At 43.7% G+C, this 20,032-nt stretch overlaps 1 protein-coding gene across 1 annotated transcript in view; it reads right to left on the bottom strand.

The window, feature by feature from the left end:
- Window positions 1–20,032, bottom strand: part of dscc1 (DNA replication and sister chromatid cohesion 1) — a 93,254-nt gene that overhangs the window by 38,494 nt on the left and 34,728 nt on the right. The window contains exons 4-5 of the mRNA XM_063042435.1: window positions 13,641–13,775; window positions 1,537–1,627 (exon numbers count right to left, since the gene is read on the bottom strand). Of these exons, the coding sequence (XP_062898505.1) occupies window positions 1,537–1,627; window positions 13,641–13,775 (226 nt within the window). The remainder of the gene's footprint in view (window positions 1–1,536; window positions 1,628–13,640; window positions 13,776–20,032) is intronic.

Raw genomic sequence — 20,032 nt, 5'->3', positions numbered from 1 at the left:
GGTCCCAGATACCTCTGAACTTTGAGACGCTCTATTTGGGGCATGTATTGTTCCTTGAACAGAAGGAAGATATAAAGTTGCTGCAGGCCCTCTTAGCGGCAAGTAAGAAATCAATCACTAGAAAATGGCTAAATCCAATACCACCTACATTAGAAGATTGGTACGAAATTATCTTGGAAATATTTAAAATGGAAAAGTTGACCTACTCCCTGAGAACTCAAAAAGAAACATTTTATCAAATCTGGAATAAATGGATTGAATATATAACCCCAATGCGAGCAGACTTTAGATGACTCTCCTAATGGTTTATATTGCTCTTCTCATCAACACAGTAATATTGCTAACGTAAGCACCCCTAGTCTAAATGTTTGTTGTTGTTGTTTTTTTTTAGAAAATAGAGAATTAACACAAGTAAAGGGAAAGATTTGGGAAAGGGATAAAAAAAATGAAAAAATTAAGTAAATAAGTACATAGGGATTGGATAATTATGTCTGCGGGCAGGAACAAGCACGAACAAATTGGGATATAAACACCTACAATGGTTGGTATAAAGGCTTGTATGCAACATTTTGGACCAGTGGAAATGGTCCAGAAGGGTTGTATGGAAACTATTATTACCATTTTTCTTAACAACTAATTTCATTACTTAGCCTAATAGGTTAGATTTACCACAGTACATAATTATCTATTTAAATGTTTATTTTGCTTTTATATCATCTCAATGTGTACTTAAGAATGTATAAATAATTGTAGTTTTATACATATAAAAAAATGGAAAAGGTTATATGTGTGAAAAAAGTACATGATAATTGTGAACTCCTTATCCAAATAAAATTTAAAAAAAAAGAAACATGGACTGTTCATTTCTCTCCATAGATGCTGCCTGACCTGAGGAGTTTATCCTGTAGTGTGCATATATTCTGTATTTTCAGTATCCACACAATCTCTTCTGTTTAGTAGCATTTTTGCACAGGGTTTTACAGTTCAACAGTCCAAGTTAATATCAGAAAATGTATACAGTATACAACCTGAAATTCTTACTCTTTGGCGACACCCACAAAACAGAAAAAAAATCCCCAAAGAATGAATGACAGAAAACGTGAGAATCCCAAAGCCATTCCCCCCGTCACATGAGCAGCAGCAAAAACATCAACCCTCCCCCCCACTCGCATCAAACCGCACCCCCCGCGCAAGCAATAACAAAGTCTCCAAAGAATCCATCAAAAACTGCTGTCCATCCCAACATATGAGAGAGAGAGAGAGAGCGGGAGAGAGTGGGAACGCGAGAGAGAGCGAGTGAGTGCAGGGGCCACTGCCTGCTGGCCTGACATTGGCGAGGACCCAAGTCATCCACAAGGCCCCACCCCAAAGGTGCACATAATGAAACATCAGGCCGCAGGGAAAGTCTGAGATCGAGAACCCACTACCCACGGAGAACTATACTTTTAAGTCAGAATTACAGCAGGGAAGCTGGAAAATGGCCACCTTGGTAAAAAGTTCACTACAATGCATCAAGTTCCTATTCTTCCAACTCACCCTCAATCCTGTAGGCACGTAACAGCTGCAATTGCTGCATTAGCTCCTGCTCACTAGCTTGAATTCTTTCAAGTAACTCTGCCCTTGTATACTGCAACACAAAGAATCAGTTAATACCAATCAAAGTACTGATACTTCATATTTTAGATTTATTTAATGTTGGACGGGATAACATTGCCCTCAGACTAGTAGGACATGTAGAATCCAAGTACTACATGGTCATCACAGCTAGCAGTTAGCATAACGCTATAACAGCTCAGGGGTCTGAGTGCAGAGTTCAATTCCAACGCCCTCTGTAAGGGGCTGTAAGTCCTCCCCGTGGAATGCGTGGGTTTTGTCCATGTCCCCCAATTTCCACCCACAGTCCAAAGGCCTATCAGTTAATTAGTCACAGGACAATTTACAATGGGTAGAGTTAAATCGGAGGCTCCTGGGCGGTGCAGCCTGAGGGGCTTGTTCCGTGCAGTGTCTCTAAATAAATAAAACAGTGCTGATATAATCCAAAAACCAACCCGCAGATTACTTTCATTCTCCAGTACATGAAGGAATACAAGAGGCATAGATAGAGTAGACCACCAGTCCTTTCCCCAGGGCAGAAATGGCTCATACAGGGGGGTGTGGAAGTCGCTGGAAGATAAGGGTGAACATAATGTCCAGACAAGGATAGATCTGAGGGGAGATCTGATGGCGGTTGAAACATTAAGAGAGGCATCAACAGAATATACAAACGGTACCTTTTTCCCAGGGTTGAAATGTCTAATACCAGAGAGCATGAATTTAAGGGACAGGGAATAGCTCCACGGGCAATGTGAAGGGGCAGATGCTTTTTTTTGACACACAGAGTGGTGGGTGCCTGGAATGTGCCACTTGGGGTGATGGTAGAGGCAGATGCATTAGGGACTTTTAAGAGACATCTACGTGAATGTGAGGAAAATGAAAGGATATGAACATTAACATGAGGAAATCTGCAGATGCTGGAAATTCAAGCAACACACATAAAATGCTGGTGGAACGCAGCAGGCCAGGCAGCATCTATAGGAAGAGGTACAGTCGATGTTTCGGACCCGAAACGTCGACTGTACCTCTTCCTATAGGTGCTGCCTGGCCTGCTGCGTTCCACCAGCATTTTGGGTATGAAAATTATATAGGCAGAGGGGATTAGTTTAGTTAGCCATTTGATTACTAATTTAACTGGTTTGGCAAAACATTGTGGGCCAAAGGGCCTGTTCCTGTGCTCTATTAAGAGGGAAAAGGTGAACTATGAAAGGAAGCTAGCAAATAATATCAAGAAGCTTTTTCAAGCATATAAAGAGTAAAAGACAGGTGAGAGTAGATATAGGACCCATAGAAAATGATGCTGGAGAAATTGTAATGGGAGATAAGGAGATGGCAGAGGAACTGAACGAGTATTTTGCATCAGTCTTCACTGAGGAAGACATCAGCAGTATACTGGACACTCAAGGGTGGCAGGGAAGAGAAGTGTGCGCAGTCACAATTTCGACAGAGAAAGTATTCAGGAAGCTGAATAGCCTAAAGGTAGATAGAGCTCCCAGACCAGATGGAATGCACCCGCGTGTTCTGAAGGAAGTAGCTGTGGAGATTGCCGAGGCATTAACGATGATCTTTCAAAAGACGATAAATTCTGGCATGGTTCCAGAGGACTGGAAGATTGCAAATGTCACTCCGCCATTTAAGAAGGGGGCAAGGAAGCAAAAAGGAAAGTATAGACCTGTTAGCTTGACATCGGTGGTTGGGAAGTTGTTGGAGTCGATTGTCAAGGATGAGGTTACGGAGTACCTGGAGGCATATGACAAGATAGGCAGAACTCAGCATGATTTCCTTAAAGGAAAATCCTGCCTGACAAATCTATTGCAATTTTTTGAGGAAATTACAAGTAGGCTAGACAAGGGGGATGCAGTGGATGTTGTGTTTTTGGATTTTCAGAAGGCCTTTGACAAGGTGCCGCACATGAGGCTGCTAAACAAGAGCCCATGGAATTACGGGAAAGTTACATACGTGGATAGAGCGTTGGCTAATTGGCAGGAAACAGAGAGTGGGAATAAAGGGATCCTACTCTGTTTGGCTGCCGGTTACCAGTGATGTTCCACAGGGGTCCATGTTGGGGCTGGTTCATTTTACATTGCACATCAACGATTTGGATTATGGAATAAGATGGCTTTGTGGCTAAGTTTGCTGATGATACAAATATAGGTGGAGGGGCTAGTAGTGCTGAGGAAACTATTATCTTTTGTATTTGGACTATTTGATGCCTTTTGTACATTTGGCTGTTTGTCCGTCCTGTTGGGTGCTGTCTTTCATTAATTCTATTATCTTTTTCAGGAATTACTGTGAATGCCCACAAGAAACTGAATCTCAGAATTGTATATTTGATAATAAATTTACTTTGAACCCTTGACTTTGTTATACAAGAGAAAGGAATTGAGTTCCAGTAGTTGATCAATCCTAAATCCTAGACAACACATGCAAAATGCTGGAGGAACTCAGCAAGTCAGGCATCATCTATGGGAACACTTTGGGCTGAGACCCTTCTTCAGGACGGAAAAGGAAGGGGAGAAGTGAGGGTAAGCAGGTGGGGGTGGGAGAGGAGGAAGAAGTACAAGGTGCCAGGTGATAAGTGAAACTGGGAGAGGGGAGGGGTGAAGTAAAGAGCTGGGAAATTGATTGGTGAAAGAGATAAATGACTGGAGGAGATAGAATCTGACAGGAGAGGATAGAAGACCATGGAAAAGGGGGAAGGCAGAGGAACACCAGAGGGAGATGATGGGCAGGTAAAGAGAGAAGGTGAGAGATGGAAACGAGAATGGGGTCAGATTTTGTGGGAGCATGTTAAAGAGAAGTTGTCCTGAACTGGGATGAATCTTTGGAGCATATTAAAAAGAAGTTGCCTTGGGCAGGGTCTGATACCACAGGAGCACATTAAAGACATTGCCCTAGGCTGGGTCAGATCTTGTGGGAGCACATGAAAAAGGATACCCCGACCAGGTTGAATCATATGAGAGCATATTAAAAAGTTGTCCTGGGCCTAGTCAGGTCCCGCGGGATCATGTTAAGTGTGTGGTTTTAAAAAAGGAATTCTGAAATGAGTGTGTCGGTGTGCGTACATGACCTTCGCAAAAGGATTAATATGACCTCAGCGTTGGAGATGTTCGGTAATGAGACTGCTTAGCACTGCATGGTACAAGCCATGCCACCTATGACATTATTGCCAAAATTGTGGCAATCCACACTGTGGCTCTTTAGAGAGTCAGCAGGCTGTATGTTTGATTGTAGCACCTTCTATTGGGTCAACTAAAGGTGGTACTGTCCCTCTTAAAACAGATTTTTTATGATCACAAGGCTCTATTGGACGATAATAACTTAAAATACTGCGGGTCTACTGCATCAGTAAGTTGCTCGTTGGCTAAGAAACTGAAGGAGCTGGACGGCGCAAATTGTACTGCTGGCTGCGTCAGATAGGTGTCGGAAGAGTTGGTACATGAAGGCCATATGCAGTGATCGACTTAGTTACTTTTCTTGTGATCGCAAGGACCCGTTGGACATTGTTAATGTGGAATGCTGCAAGTCCAAGTCACCGAGGAAGCTGCATGTCCTCAGTCGTATCAAGGACTAAACCTCCAACCATGGTATCACTTGTTTAGAATTGCCCAGGAGAGAGGCATCAGAATCAGTGTGCTCCATCAGAATGCTGAGGGCACTGTGGTGCAGCATCCAAGCTGGAGTCAGAGCTGCCCCCCAGAGTTTGCTTGGCAGAGGACAAGCTGTATTGTGTACGACTGCACACTGCTGCACCATTCATGGACTTGGGGACTTGGACTATTTTTTTGTGAGACTATTATTTACTGATAACTTATAACTTGCTTGCTATCTTATATGTGCTACATGTACCTTGTGCTGTATGTGACTGTAGAGGGAGACAGAGTAGGAAGGCTTTGGCTGAATGGAGCTTAGGCGTTAACTGGTCGAGGTGAGGTACGTTCCCTGTGTAGAATACAAACAGGGAGTATGTGTGTGAGGCCGGTGTTCTGTGCTTGGTGTCAGATGTAGGAAGTCCTGGAGACTCCCAGCCTCCCAGACGGCCAGATCTGTATGCGTCGAGCTGCAGCTCCTTAAGGACCACGTTAGGGAACTGGAGATTGATGACCTTTGTCTGGTCAGGGAAAGTGAGGAGGTGATAGAGAGGAGCTATAGGCAAGTAGTCACACCAGGGACTCGGGAGACAGATAAATGGGTAACAGTCAGGAGAGGGAAGGACAAGAGTCAGAGGCTAGAGAGCACCCCAGTGACTGTCCCCCTTAACAATCAATAGTTCTGCTTGAGTACTGTTGGGGGGAGCGACCTACCTGGGGGAAGCAACAGTGGCTGCACCTCTGGCACAGGGTCTGACCCTATGGCTCAGCAGGGTAGGGAAAGGAAGAGGATGGCAGCAGTGATTGGGGACTCTATAATTAGGGGGTCAGAAAGGCGATTCTGTGGATGCAGGAAAGAAACACGGATGGTAGTTTGCCTCCCAGGTGCCAGGGTCCGGGATGTTTCTGATCGCGTCCACGACATCCTGAAGTGGGAAGGAGAACAGCCGGAGGTCATGATACATATTGGTATCAACAACATAGGTAGGAAAAGGGAGGAGGTCCTGAAAACAGACTACAGGGAGTTAGGAAGGAAGTTGAAAAGCAGGACCTCAAAGGTAGTAATCTCAAGATTACTGCCTGTGCCACGTGACAGTGAGTATAGTAATAGAATGAGGTGGAGGATAAATGCATGGCTGAAGGATTGGAGCAGGGGGCAGGGATTCAGATTTCTGGATCATTTGGACCTCTTTTGGGGCAGGTGTGATCTGTACAAAAAGGATGGGTTGCACTTGAATCCCAGGGGGACCAATAACCTGGCAAGGAGGTTTGCTAAGGCTATCGGGGAGAGTTTAAACTAGAATTGCTGAGGGGTGGGAACTGAAATGAAGAGACAGAGGAAAAGGCAGTTGGCTTACAAATAGAGAAACCTTGGAGACAGTGCGAGAGAGAGGATAAGCAGGTGATAGAGAAGGGACACGCTCAGACCGATGGTTTGAGATGTGTCTATTTTAATGCAAGGAGTATTATGAACAAAGTGGATGAGCTTGAAGTGTGGATCAGTACTTGGAGCCATGATGTGGTGGCCATCACAGAGACTTGGAAGGCTCAGGGGCAGAAATAGTTATTTCGACTGCCAGGCTTTAGAGGTTTCAGAAAGGACAGGGTGGGAGGCAAAAGAGGTGGGAGAGTGGCACTGTTGATCAGAGATAGTATCACGGCTGCAGAAAAGGAGGAAGTCATGGAGGGATTGTCTATGGAGTCTCTATGGGTGGAAGTTAGGAACAGGAAAGGGTCAATAACTCTTTAGACCACCCAATAGTAACAGAGACATCGAGGAGTAGATAGGAAGACAGATTCTGGAAAGGTGTAATAATGACAGGGTTGTTGTGGTGGGAGATTTTAATTTCCCAAATATTGATTGGCATCTCCCTGGATCAAGGGGTTTAGATGGGGTGGAATTTGTTAGCTGTGTTCAGAAAGGTTTCTATACACAATATGTAGATAAGCCTACAAGAGAAAAGGCTGTACTTGATCTGGAATTGGGAAATGAATCTGGTCATGTGTCAGATCTCTCAGTGGGAGAGCATTTTGTAGATAGTGATCACAATTCTATCTCCTTTACCATAGCATTGGAGAGGGATAGGAACAGACAAGTTAGGAAAGCATTTAATTGGAGTAAGGGGAAATATGAGGCTATCAGGCAGAAACTTGGAAGCATAAGTTGGGAACAGATGTTCTCAGGAAAATGTACGGAAGATATGTGGCAAATGTTCAGGGGATATTTGCATGGAGTTATGCATAGGTACGTTCCAATGAGACAGGGAAAGGACGGTAGGGTACAGGAACCGTGGTGTACAAAGCCTGTTGGAAATCTAGTCAAGAAGAAAAGTTTGCGAAAGGTTCAAAAAAACTAGGTAATGATAGAGATCTAGAAGATAAGACTAGCAGGAAGGAGCTCAGAAATGAAATTAGGAGAGCCAGAAGGAGCCATGAGAAGGCCTTGGCGGACAGGATTAAGGAAAACCCCAAGGCATTCTACAAGTATGTGAAAAGCAAGAGGATAAGATGTGAGAGAACAGGACCAATCAAATGTGACAATGGAAAAGTGTGAATGGAACCGGAGGAGGTAGCAGAGGTACTCAATGAGTACTTTGCTTCAGTATTCATTACGGAAAAGGATCTTGGCGATTGTAGGGATGACTTACAGCAGACTGAAATGCTTGAATATATAAATATTAAGAGAGGCGAGGGAGGAAATTGCTGAACCTCTGGCAATGATCTTTGCATCATCAATGGGGACGGGAGAGGTTCCAGAGGATTGGAGGGTTGCAGATGTTGTACCTTATTCAAGAAAGGGAGTAGAGATAGGCCAGGAAATTATAGACTAGTGAGTCTTACTTCGGTGGTTGGTAAGTTGATGGAGAAGATCCTGAGAGGCAGGACTTATGAACATTTGGAGAAGGATAATATGATTAGGAATAGTCAGCAGGGCTTCGTCAAAGGCAGGTCATGCCTTACGAGCCTGATTGAATTTTTTTGAGGATGTGACTAAACACATTGATGAAGGTAGAGCCGTAGATGTAGTGTATATGGATTTCAGCATGGCATTTGACAAGGTACCCCATGCAAGGCTTAAGAAAGTAAGGAGGAATGGGATCCAAGGGGAGATTGCTTTGTGGATCCAGACCTGGTGAAGAGTCTTGGCCAAAAACATCGGTTTTTTATTCATTTCCATAGATGCTGCCTGACCTGGTAAGTCCCTCCACTATTTGTGTGTTGCTCCAGAGTGCAGCCAGCCCAGGCAAGAAAGGCATAACTACCCTTTGCACAGCAGATTACACTTACTGGAGACATGATAAGAATGTAACGACAGGATTCAAACACACACACCAACTTTTGCTTTACGAACTTTTGCTTTACTAACTTCAAAGGGTCATCGATTGTCAGCTTGCAGATTGACTTATAACACCTCTATTGTGAACAGCGGTTGATCTTGCAAGTAACAAAATTCAGACATACCCAGTTTACCAAATGGTCAATATCCGTAACTACTAGTCAGTTCTGTATAAAAATGCATTTCTCTGCTTGGAATTCATAACTGTGTGGTGACAGGGGCCAGTGTGAGTTTTCAGAGTCCAGTTAATTGGCAACGGCAGGGGGCAGGATTTTTTGATGGGAGTAAAGTATAGGGGGGATGTCAGAGGTAGGTTTTTTTTAAAAACACAGAGCATGGTGGATGGGTGGAACATGCTACCAGGCTGATGGTAGAGGCAGATACGTTAGGAACATTGAACAGACTCATTGACAGACACATGGATGATTTTTTAAAAATGAACTATATAGGAAGGAAAGTTTAGACCAGGTTAAATTGTGTACTGTGCTGCTGTGTTCCATGTTCTAGTCAGTGGCTGTGCAAAGTTACAATGATAGAGCTGATTACGTCTGCATGGCTAAAATAACAATGGCTTTGATCTTAGAGAAAAAACACTGAGGGTGGGAAGTAGCTGGAAATAAGGTTTGAGACCTTCCAGTATAATTGCACTTCTTAGAATTCTAATTTTATAACAAAACAGAAAAAAATTATTAAATTCCCTAGGTCGATGAAAGTTCATGTTGTGTGGCCTTTGCACATTTGACTTAAGGAGAATCAATGGCTCAGCGGTTTTGCCCCTCTCCTAGCCTCATCCGCCTGGACCTGGAGAAGCCGGATATACAGAGAGCCAATCTCAAACCAAGCTGTTGAGAGCCACTACGTCTGACCTCAACAACAGAGACATGAACCGGATACACTTCAGAAATTCAGATGTCAAATATATTACATATTTTAAAGAATTAATATACTTAACAGCTATCCACAATCAATGGACTCACTTACAAGGACTCTTCATCTTATGTTTTTTTTCCTTTCGTATTTGCACAATTCGTTGTCTTTTGCACACTGGCTGTCCACCCAATTGGATGGGTCTTTCATTGATTTTATTAGGGTTATATTGAGGATGCCCATAAGAAAATGAATCTCACGGTTGTATATCGTGACATATACAGTGTCTATAAAATATATTCACCCTCCCTCCCCCCACCCCCAGGAAGTTATCATGTTTTATTGTTTTACAACATTGAATCACATGGATTTAATTTGTTTTTTATAATAGAAAAACTTTTTTGTGTCAAAGTGAAAACAGATCTCTACAAAGTGATCTAAATTAACTACAAATATAAAACACAAAATAATTGATTGCGTAAGTATTCACCCCCTTTAATATGACACATCAAATCATCACTGGTGCAGGTAATTAGTTTTAGAAGTCACATAATTAGATAGAGATCTGTTTGTGGAGACCTGTGTGCAGTCAAAGTGTTTCAATTGATGGTAGTAAAACTACACCCATACCTGGAAGGTTCAACTGCTGATGAGTCAGTATCCTATACCATGAAGACAAAAGAACTCCGTGAAAAGGTTATTGAAAAGCACAAGTCAGGAGACGAAAATTTCAAAGACACCGAGTATCCCTTAGAGTACATTTAATTCAATCGTCAAGAAATGGAAAGAATATGACAGAGCTATAAAACTGCCCGGAACAGGCCATCCTCAAAAACTGACTGGCCGTGCAAAGAGGAGACTAGTGAGGGAGGCCACCAAGAGACCAATGACAGCTCTGGAGGAGTTACGAGCTTCAGTGGCTGAGATGGAAGAGACTGCACAAACAACTGGTGCTTCACCAATTGCAGCTTTATTGGAGAGTGGCAAAGAGAAAGCCGCTGTTGAAATTTTCAGATGAAATCTTGGCTAAGAGTTTCCCTGAAAGCATGTGGAAGACCCTGACGTCAGCTGGAAGAAGGTTCTATGGTCTGATTCTTGAAAATTGAGATTCTTGGCCATCAGATAAACACAATGTTTGGCATAAGTCAAACACCACATAACATCAAACACACACCATCCCTACCGTGAAGAATGGTGATGCCTACATCATGTTGTGGTGATACTTCACTGCAGCAGACTCTGGAAGGCTTGTGAGGGTACAGGGTAAAATGAATGCAGCAAAATACAGGGAAATTGGGAGGAAAACCTGATGCAGTCTACAAGAGAACTGTGATTTGGGAGAAGATTTGTTTTCCAGCAGGACAATGACCCCAAGCATAAAGCCAAAACTACACAGGAATGGCTTAAAAACAACATCATTAATGAGCTGGAGTGGTCAAGTCAGAGTCCAGACCTGAATCCAATTGAGAATTTGTGACTTGAAATGGGCTGTTCACTCACAATTCCCACGCAAACTGCCAGAGCTTGAGCAGTGTTGTAAAGAAGAATGGAGGAAAATTGCAATGCCCAGATGTGCAAAGCTGATAGAGACCTATCGACACAGAGACAAGGCTATAATAACTGCCAAAGGTACATCTACTAAATACTGGCCTGAAACGTGTGAATACTAATGCAATCAATTATTTTGTGTTTTATCAAATAACACACACGAAATGCTGGAGGAACTCAGCAGGTCAGGCAGCATTCATGGAAGAGTACAGTCGATGTTTCAGGCAGAGATCCTTCGGCAGGTCTGGAGGAAAAAATCTGAGGAATAGATTTGAAAAGGTGGGGGGAGGGGGGAGAGAGGGGGAGAGAGGGGGAGAGAGGGGGAGAGAGGGGGAGAGAGGGGGAGAGAGGGGGAGAGAGGGGGAGAGAGGGGGAGAGAGGGGGAGAGAGGGGGAGAGAGGGGGAGAGAGGGGGAGAGAGGGGGAGAGAAGGGGAGAGAAGGGGAGAGAGGGGGAGAGAGGGGGAGAGAGGGGGAGAGAGGGGGAGAACACAAGGTGATAGTTGAAACCTGAAGAGGGAAGGATAAAGTAAAGAGCTGGCAAGTTGATTAGTGAAAGAGACATAAGGCCATGGAAGAAAAGGGGGGTGGAGCACAAGAGGGGGAGCGGGGGCATTACCAGAAGTTCGAAAAGTCAATGTTTGTTTCAGTGGAGGCTACCCAGACAGAATTTAAGGTGTTGTATCTCCAACCTGAGTGTGGCCTCATCATGACAGTGGAGGTGGTCATGGATTGACATACCGGAATGGGAATGGGAAGTGGAATTAAAATGGGTGGCCACTGGGAGATCCCGCCTCTTCTGGAAGACGGAGTGTAGGTGCTCGGCTAAGCAGTCTCCCAAATTATGTTGGGTCTCACCGACATACTAGAGGCCACACCGGGAGCACCGGACACAGTATATGACCCCAACAGACTCACAGGTGAAGCGTCGCCTCACCTGTATGGACTGTTTAGGGCCCTGAATGGTAGTGAAGGAGGAGATGTAGAGGCAGGTGCGGCACTTGTTCTGCTTGCAAGAATAAGTGCCAGGAGGGAGATCAGTGGGGTTGTAAGGATGTGCGCAGCACAACTGGCAGGTGTGTTTACTGACGTTTTTAATCTCTCCCTCTCCCCGTGTAGAGTGCCCTCCTGCTTTAAATTATCCACCATTGTCCATGCACCAAACAAGACCAAGGTAACATGCCTGAACGACTGGCGTCCTGTCACACTCACCTCAATCATAAGCAAATGCTTTGAGAGGCTGGTCAAGGACTACATCTGCAGCTTGCTACCACCCAAACTGGACCCCCTACAATTCGCCAACTGACACAACCAACCGACAAGACGACACAATAGCCATTGCTCTACATAACAGCCTTACACATCTGGAGAAGAAGGATGCTTATCTGAGAATGCTGTTCTTGGACTACAATTCAGTATTCAACACCATAATTCCATCCAGGCTCGACAAGAAGCTCAGAGACCTCAGCCTTGACCATGCCTTGTGCATCTGGATCCTAGACTTCCTATCAGATGGCAGGTGGTAAGAGTGGACTCCTTCACCTCCATCCCTCTGACTCTCAACACAGGAGCCCCTCAGGGCTGTGTACTGAGTCCCCTCTTTTACACCCTGTATACCCATGACTGTGTCGCCACCCATAGCTCCAATCTGCTAATTAAATTTGCCAACAACAGTACATTGATTGGCCTTATCTCAAACAATAACGATGTGGCTTACAGGGATGAAGTCATCTCTCTGACACAGTGGTGTCAAGAAAACAACCTCTCCCTCAATGTCGCAAAAACAAAGGAGCTGGTTACAGGTGGAATGGAGATGAGCTAACCCCTATTGACATCAATGGATCTGGGGTCAAGAGGTAAACAGCTTTAAGTTCCTCCACATCATCGAGGACCTCACGTGGTCTGTACACACCAGCTATGTGGTGAAAAAGGCACAACAGTGCCTCTTTCACCTTAGACAGTTGAAGAAGTTTGGTATAGGCCCCCAGATTCCAACAACTTTCTACAGGGGCACAATTGAGAGCATCCTGACTGGCTGCATCACTGCCTGGTACCTCCTTAATCACAGGATTCTGCAGGGAGTGGTGTGGACAGCCCAGCGCATCTGTAGTTATGAACGTCCCATGATTCAGGACATTTACAAAGACAGGTGTGAGAAAAGGGCCCAAAGGATCATTGGGGGCCCAAGTCACCCCCAACCACAAACTGTTCCAGCTGCTACCATCGGGATATGGTACCGCAGCATAAAAGCCAGGACCAACAGGTTCCGGGACAGTTTCTTCAACCAGGCCATCAGACTGATTAACTCATGCTGATTTGAGTACATTTCTATGTTACATTGACTGTTCTATGTATTATAAATTACTATGATTGCACATTGCACGTTTAGACAGAGACATAATGTAAAGATTTTTACTCATGCAAGTGAAGGATGTAAGAAATGGACAAGGGAGTCACATAGTGAACAATCCTTGCAGAAAGCAAATATTTGTAATTAATTTAGATCACCTTTTAGGAATCTTTTTTCACTTTGACATGAAGGAGTCTTTTTCTGTTGATCAGAGTCAAAAAAGCCAAATTAAATCCACTGCGATTCAACGTTGTAAAACAATAAAACATGAAAACTTCCAAGGTGGGGTGAATACTTTGTAATAGGCACTGTATGTATTTTGATAATAAACTTAACTTAAAACTTTGAACATAATACCTTTGGATATTCCAAATTTCTTTCGTTCTCACCAGATGGTCCATTGTACGGGTTTTCCATTAGTAGTTTCTTCAATTTCCTCAGTTTGGGCCGTGATCTCTTCAACTCCCAGTAGCTTTTAGCAAAACCAAAAATCTGTATCAATTACAACACAGAAAATTAAAAGCACTGTATAGCATTTGAATTTCTTTCTTAAAGAAAGGGGTTGGCTATCTTTGAATTATTAATATATGTAATCTCAGTTAATTAATCCATTAAGAGTTCAAAGCTCTAGATGGAAGATTAAACTCAGTTCAATTAATTAAACACATTACTCATTTAAACTACTGTATAAAACCAATTCATTTAGAACTGTCCTACAAGACAGAAAGCCCGCAGCCTTTACCAACATACATCCACAGCAATGTGGCAGCCTTTTAGGTGTCAGCCGCTCAGGAAGACACCACTTTGTCAAGGCAGTCTAGGAATAGCAAAAAATTACTGGCTTTGCTTGTATAAGCAACATACACAAAACGCTGAAAGAATTCAGCGGGTCAGGCAGCATCGTGGAGGGAAATAAGCAGTAACATTTCAGACCGAGATCCTTTATCGTAACTGGAAAGAAAGGGGTCTGAAGCCAGAATTCACCCCCTTCCGTAGTCTGTCTTCTGCCCCCTTCCTTTTCATTCCTGAAGGGCCTCAGCCCAAAACTTTGACTGTTTATTCCTCTCCATAGATGCTGCCTGACCTCCTGTGCCCCTCCAGCATTGCGTGTGTGTTTCTCAACATTTCCAACATCTGCAGAATCTCATGTTGCTTGCTTGCATAAGGTTGTGCATGAACTTCTTTTTTTAAAAAACCTACACCATTTCTTTATATTCAAATTCCCATGAACACAAATAGAAATAATTCAGACTTTATTTGCTAACACAAGCTTTTATAAATTGAGAGAACTGGGTATTAAGGAATGCACCCAAGAAAGTGGAATATGCCCAAGAAAGTGGTGAGCATGAGTAATGAGCTTCCAGTGGAAGTGGTGAATGCAGGTTCAGTTTCAACTTTGGACAGTACATGGATGGAAGGGGTATGGATTCTCTCTCTCTCACACACACCCCAAGTTATCAATCTGAAAATGGGGAAAGCCATTCTGGCTCCCCTCTTACCCCTTCTCTTCTCCTCATGTGTCCCTCCTCCTTCCTTTTATCCCATGGTCCACTCTCCTCTCTGAAAGTGCTGGGATTTTATTCCTTTCTAATGGATGCTGCCTTTGCTGCTGAGTTTCACCAGCATTTTGTAGATTTCCAGCACCTGCACAACCACTTGTGATCTGAAGTTAACTTCGTTTTGTTCTCAAATATTGTCCAATTCCTGTCGAGCTTTTCGCACGTTTTCAGGCATCTCCTCAAATCTCCTCAAACTCCAAATGAAATGTAGCCGCTATTGTGCCTTCTTTGTAACTGCATTGATATGTTGGGCCCAGGATAGTTCACTGATATCCTTCAGGACAGGAATCCTGCCACCCTTACCTGGTCTGGCCTATTTGTGACTCCAGACCCACAGCAATGTGGTTGAGTCTTAAATGCCCTCTGAAATGGCCCAGCAAGCCATTCAGTTGTATCTAACCAATAAAAAGAAAATAATAAGGAATGAACCCGGATGACAGTGGCAAAACCAGCCCCGTCGACCCCGGGGCAAAGTCCTCCTTACTAACATCTAGGGACTTGTGCCAAAGCTGGGAGAGCTGTCTCACAGACTAGTTAAGCAACAGCCTGACATAGTTGTACTAACAGAACCATAAAAAAAGGGTGGGTAATGTAGCGGGATCCCTAGTCCCATCTCCAGCCGTCTAGACTCTGTCTTGCCACTGGATCCAGATGGGAATTGGGAAGAGAGAGTGAGGCTGACGCTGCACAACTCTCCCTCACTTAAATCCAAATCACGCGCTAGTCTCGACACCATCATTATGGTGTCGAGGTCCTCATCGACGTCAACGATGGACGATCCATTTAGGAATCCAGAGGGGAAGAAGCTGTTCCTGAATCGCGGAGTGTGTCCTTTCAGGCTTCTGTACCTCCTACCTGATTGGAACAGTGAGAAAAGGGCATGCCCTGGGTGCAGGAGGTCCTTAATAATGGACACTGCCTTTCTGAGACACCGCTCTTTGAAGATGTCCTGGGTACTTGGCAGGCTAGTACCCAAATTGAAGCCAACTAAATTTACAACCCTCTGCAGCTTCTTTCGGTCCTGTGCAGTAGCACCCCCCCCCACCCGCACCCCATACCCTTCCTGAAGTCCACAACAGCTCTTTCGTCTTACTGGCATTGAGTGCCAGGTTGCTGCTGCGACACCACTCCACTAGTTGGCATATCTCGCTCCTCTACGCCCTCTCGTCACCATCTGAGATTTTACCAACAATAGTTGTATCATCAGCAAATTTATAGATGGTATTTGAGCTACGCCAAGCCACACAGTCATGGGTATAAACAGCAGCAGTCCCCAACCACCGGGCCACGGACCGGTACCGGGCCGCAAAGCATGTGCTACCAGGCTGCGAGGAAACGATATGAATCAGCTGCACCTTTCCTCATTCCCCGTCACGCACTGTTGAACTTGAACATAGGGTTGCCAACTGTCCCGTATTAGCCGCAACATCCCGGATATTGGGCTAAATTGGTTTGTCGCATACGGGACCACCCTTGTCCCGTATTTCCCCCACTAAGGTACAGCGTTCCTGTGAAACCTTTTGTGTCCAAATGGCATAAAGCGAAGAAGCAATTACCACTTATTAATATGGGAAAAATTTTTGAGTGTTCCCAGACCCAAAAAGTAACCTACCAAATCATACCAAATAAGACATAAAACCTAAAATAACACTAACATATAGTAAAAGCAGGAATGATATGATAAATACACAGCCTATATAAAGTAGAAATAATGTATGTACAGTATAGTCGGGAAGATTAAGCCAAAATTGATTTGTGGGGGGGAAAAAAAAAATCGGCACGTACACACATGCGCACATCACATATGCGCATGTCGGGGGGGGCGTCACGTGATTACGTGGGATGGAGACGTGTAAATCCAGCTCTCCCGTAAAAAATCAGCAAAGTATCGTTTAAACAAAGTAAAGTTAATAAATACTTTCCGAAAACTACTTAAAAACTTCGTGAGACTACTCTACGATATGCCTCGTAAACCGCAACAGAAGAAGTCTGTTGTTGTGAAGTCACCGCAAGATGGGAAGTAAAAAGGACCTACTGCAGCGATGGAGCCTCGGATTCAGGTTGGATCTCCTTCGGAGGAGATGTATTTTATCTCTGGCGTAGTAAACAGGGAGCAATGGCGGCGGTAGCGGTCTCTCGGAAGAAGATGCCGGAATTGCGCATGCACAAAGAAGTACGCATGCGCAAATCGACACAACTTAAACTACAAGAACCGACGGCCACCGCAACTGAAAGTGACTCAGAGTCAGAATTGGATACCGCAGAGAATACAGATGAAGAAGAAGAGGAAGAACTGGAAGAGACTGGAAGTAAAGGAGACGATGGAGACATAAGAGAGGCTTTATTGCAATTAACAGCTGAACTAAGAAAATTAAGAACAGAGCTTAGAGACGTGAAGATGTGCTATGAAAAGCCAGGATAAAATGGATAAGAAACTTCAGAAGATGGAAAGAACAATGGAGCATATTAACAATAGACTGGAAAAAACAGAAAATGATGTGATTGTCTGGAATATGGAAAGAAATCGACTCTTGGATAAAGTGGACGTGTTGGAAAATTTTAGCAGACGTAACAATATTAAAATTGTTGGTCTTAAAGAAGGTATAGAGGGAGATAATCCAATAGAATTTTTTCAAAGATGGATCCCGAAAACCTTGCGAATGAAAGAGGAAGACCGATCAATTGAAATTGAGCGGGTACATAGAGCTCTAAGACCAAAACCACAAGATGACCAATATCCACGATCAATTTTAATAAAATTCTTAAGATTTCAAGACAAAGAAAGGATTCTACAAGCGGCTGCCCGAGCTGCCAAGAAGAGAAAAGGGCCACTGATGATAGAAAGGAAGAAAATTTTTTTTTTTTACCTTGACATAAGTTATGAACTTTTGAAGAAAAGGAAGAAATTTAATCCAGTGAAAAAAGCCCTATGGGATCACGGTTATCAATTTATATTGCGTTATCTTGCAACCTTTAAGATTTTTTTGCCTGGTGGAGAAAAAAGATTTTTTGACGATTACCGGAAAGCGGAGGAGTTTGTACGCGATTCTTTGAATATTCACTAGATACAAGAACAAACCCGGGGACCAAGATGGATTGGAGATGAAGACTGGATCAAGGATTAGGCCTGTTGGATTTTTAGGTGGATGAATATATAAATATATTATTAATTATATGAAGGAGGGGAAGAAAGGTTAAAATTTGAGGAATATTAGCTGGGAATATTGACATTAATTTTTTTTTATATATATACAATTTTTTGTTGCGGGGGGAGCTGGAAGAAACACTGTCCAATCGCTACATTATTCATGTGTGCAAGCGTGGCAATAGCCACGGCCCGCACAATGGAGGGGGTTAGTGTTGTGTATCTTTTCATTCACAACATTAGTGGGGGGGGTATTTTGTTTTTTCTTTTTTGGTATCTTATCTATCTTTTTTTTCTTTTTTTGCCTGTATGATTGGGAGGGAAACACAGAGCAACATGATGAAGTTCAAAGAGATTCCCCAGGGAACTATGAGAGTTGAGAAGCTAAGTAATGTTTTAGATTTTAAGAGATAAATATGAAACATTTTTGAATATTTGGAGCCCTTATTTACAGCTCCGATGATGAAGATCTTGGTTCCTTGGGGAAAGTAACAAATATATATAAAATTTATTTTTAATCCCATGGAGCATGTGCAAACCTTCCAATACTCAGGCGGTTCTTTTTTTCTTTTCTCTTTAGGTAGGAGTATATATCGGGGGGGGGGAGGGTTAAGGGGAGGGGGGAGGGTAGATATTATTTTCTCATGTATTGCTTTGAAAACTCAATAAAAATTATATTTAAAAAAACATATGCGCATGTCACGCATGCACACACAGGTGCCCGCGCAAGACTTCATGGCCATGGTAGTCTTTCTCGGGGTAAACACAAGTGTCCAGTATTTGACTGCTACTTTTGTCCCTTATTTGGGAGTGAGAAAGTTGGCAATGTTGAGGTGAGTTTAATTCTACTTGAACACCTCCCCCATCCCACTCCCCCCCCCCCCCCGCCAGTCGGCTGGTCCGCAAGAATATTCTCAATATTAAACCAGTCCGAAGTGCAAAAAAGGTTGGGGACCCCTGATATAGACAGTAGAGCAGTGGACTAAGCACACACCCCTGAGGTGCACCAATGTTGATCGTCAGTGAGATGGCAGCACAGATTGTGGTATTCCGGTTAGGAAGTTGAGGATCCAATTGCAGAGGAAAGTACAGAGGCCCAGGTTCTGCAACTTTTCAATCAGGATTGTGGGAATGATGGTATTAAATGCTGAGCTATAGTCAATGAACTGCATCCTGACATAGGTGTTTGTACTGTCCAGGTGGTCTAAAGCTGTGTGAAGAGCCATTGAGATTGCCTCTGCCGTTGACCTATTGTGGCGATAGGCAAATTGCAATGGGTCCAGGTCCTTGCTGAGGCAGGAGTTCAGTCATGACCAACCTCTCAAAGCATTTCATCACTGTAGATGTGAGTGCCACCGGGTGATAATCATTAAGGTAGCTCAGGTACTGGTATAATTGTTGCCTTTTTGAAGCAAGTAGAAGATCCACCCATAGCAATGAGAGGTAGAAAGTGTCCTCAAATACACCCGCCAGTTGACTGGCACAGGTTTTCAGAGCCTTACCAGATACTCTAATCAGGACATACCTCCTTGTGAGGGTTCACTCTCTTTAAAGAAAGCCTAACATCAGCCTCTGAGACAGAGATCACAGGTTCATTAGGTGCAGCAGAGATCTTCACAGCTGTAATTGTGTTCCCCCTTTCAAAGCGGGCATAGGTGGTCTTCAGCTCATCTGGTAGTGCCATCACTGCCATTCATGCTATTGGGTTTCACTTTGTAGGAAGTAATGTCTTGCAAACCCTGCCAGAGTTGTCGTACATCCGATGTCATCTCCAACCTCATTCAAAATTGTCTCTTTGCCCTTGAACTAGCCCTCCACAAATCACACCTGATTTTCTGGTACAGGCCTGGGTCACCAGACTTGAATGCCACAGACCTAGCCTTCAACAGAAGATGTACCTCCTGGTTTATCCACAGCTTTTGGTTTGGGAATGTACAGCAAGTCTTTGTGGGCACACACTCATCCACACAGGTTTTAATGATGTCAGTAACAACTGCAGCATACTCATCCAGATTCAAAGATGAATCCCTGAATACAGTCCAGTC

This window comes from Mobula hypostoma, chromosome 1, assembly GCF_963921235.1.
Source record: "Mobula hypostoma chromosome 1, sMobHyp1.1, whole genome shotgun sequence".
Taxonomy (NCBI): Eukaryota; Metazoa; Chordata; class Chondrichthyes; order Myliobatiformes; family Myliobatidae; genus Mobula; species Mobula hypostoma.
The sequence above is the reverse complement of the archived record's forward strand: the minus strand, read 5'-3'. Positions and strand labels throughout refer to the sequence as shown.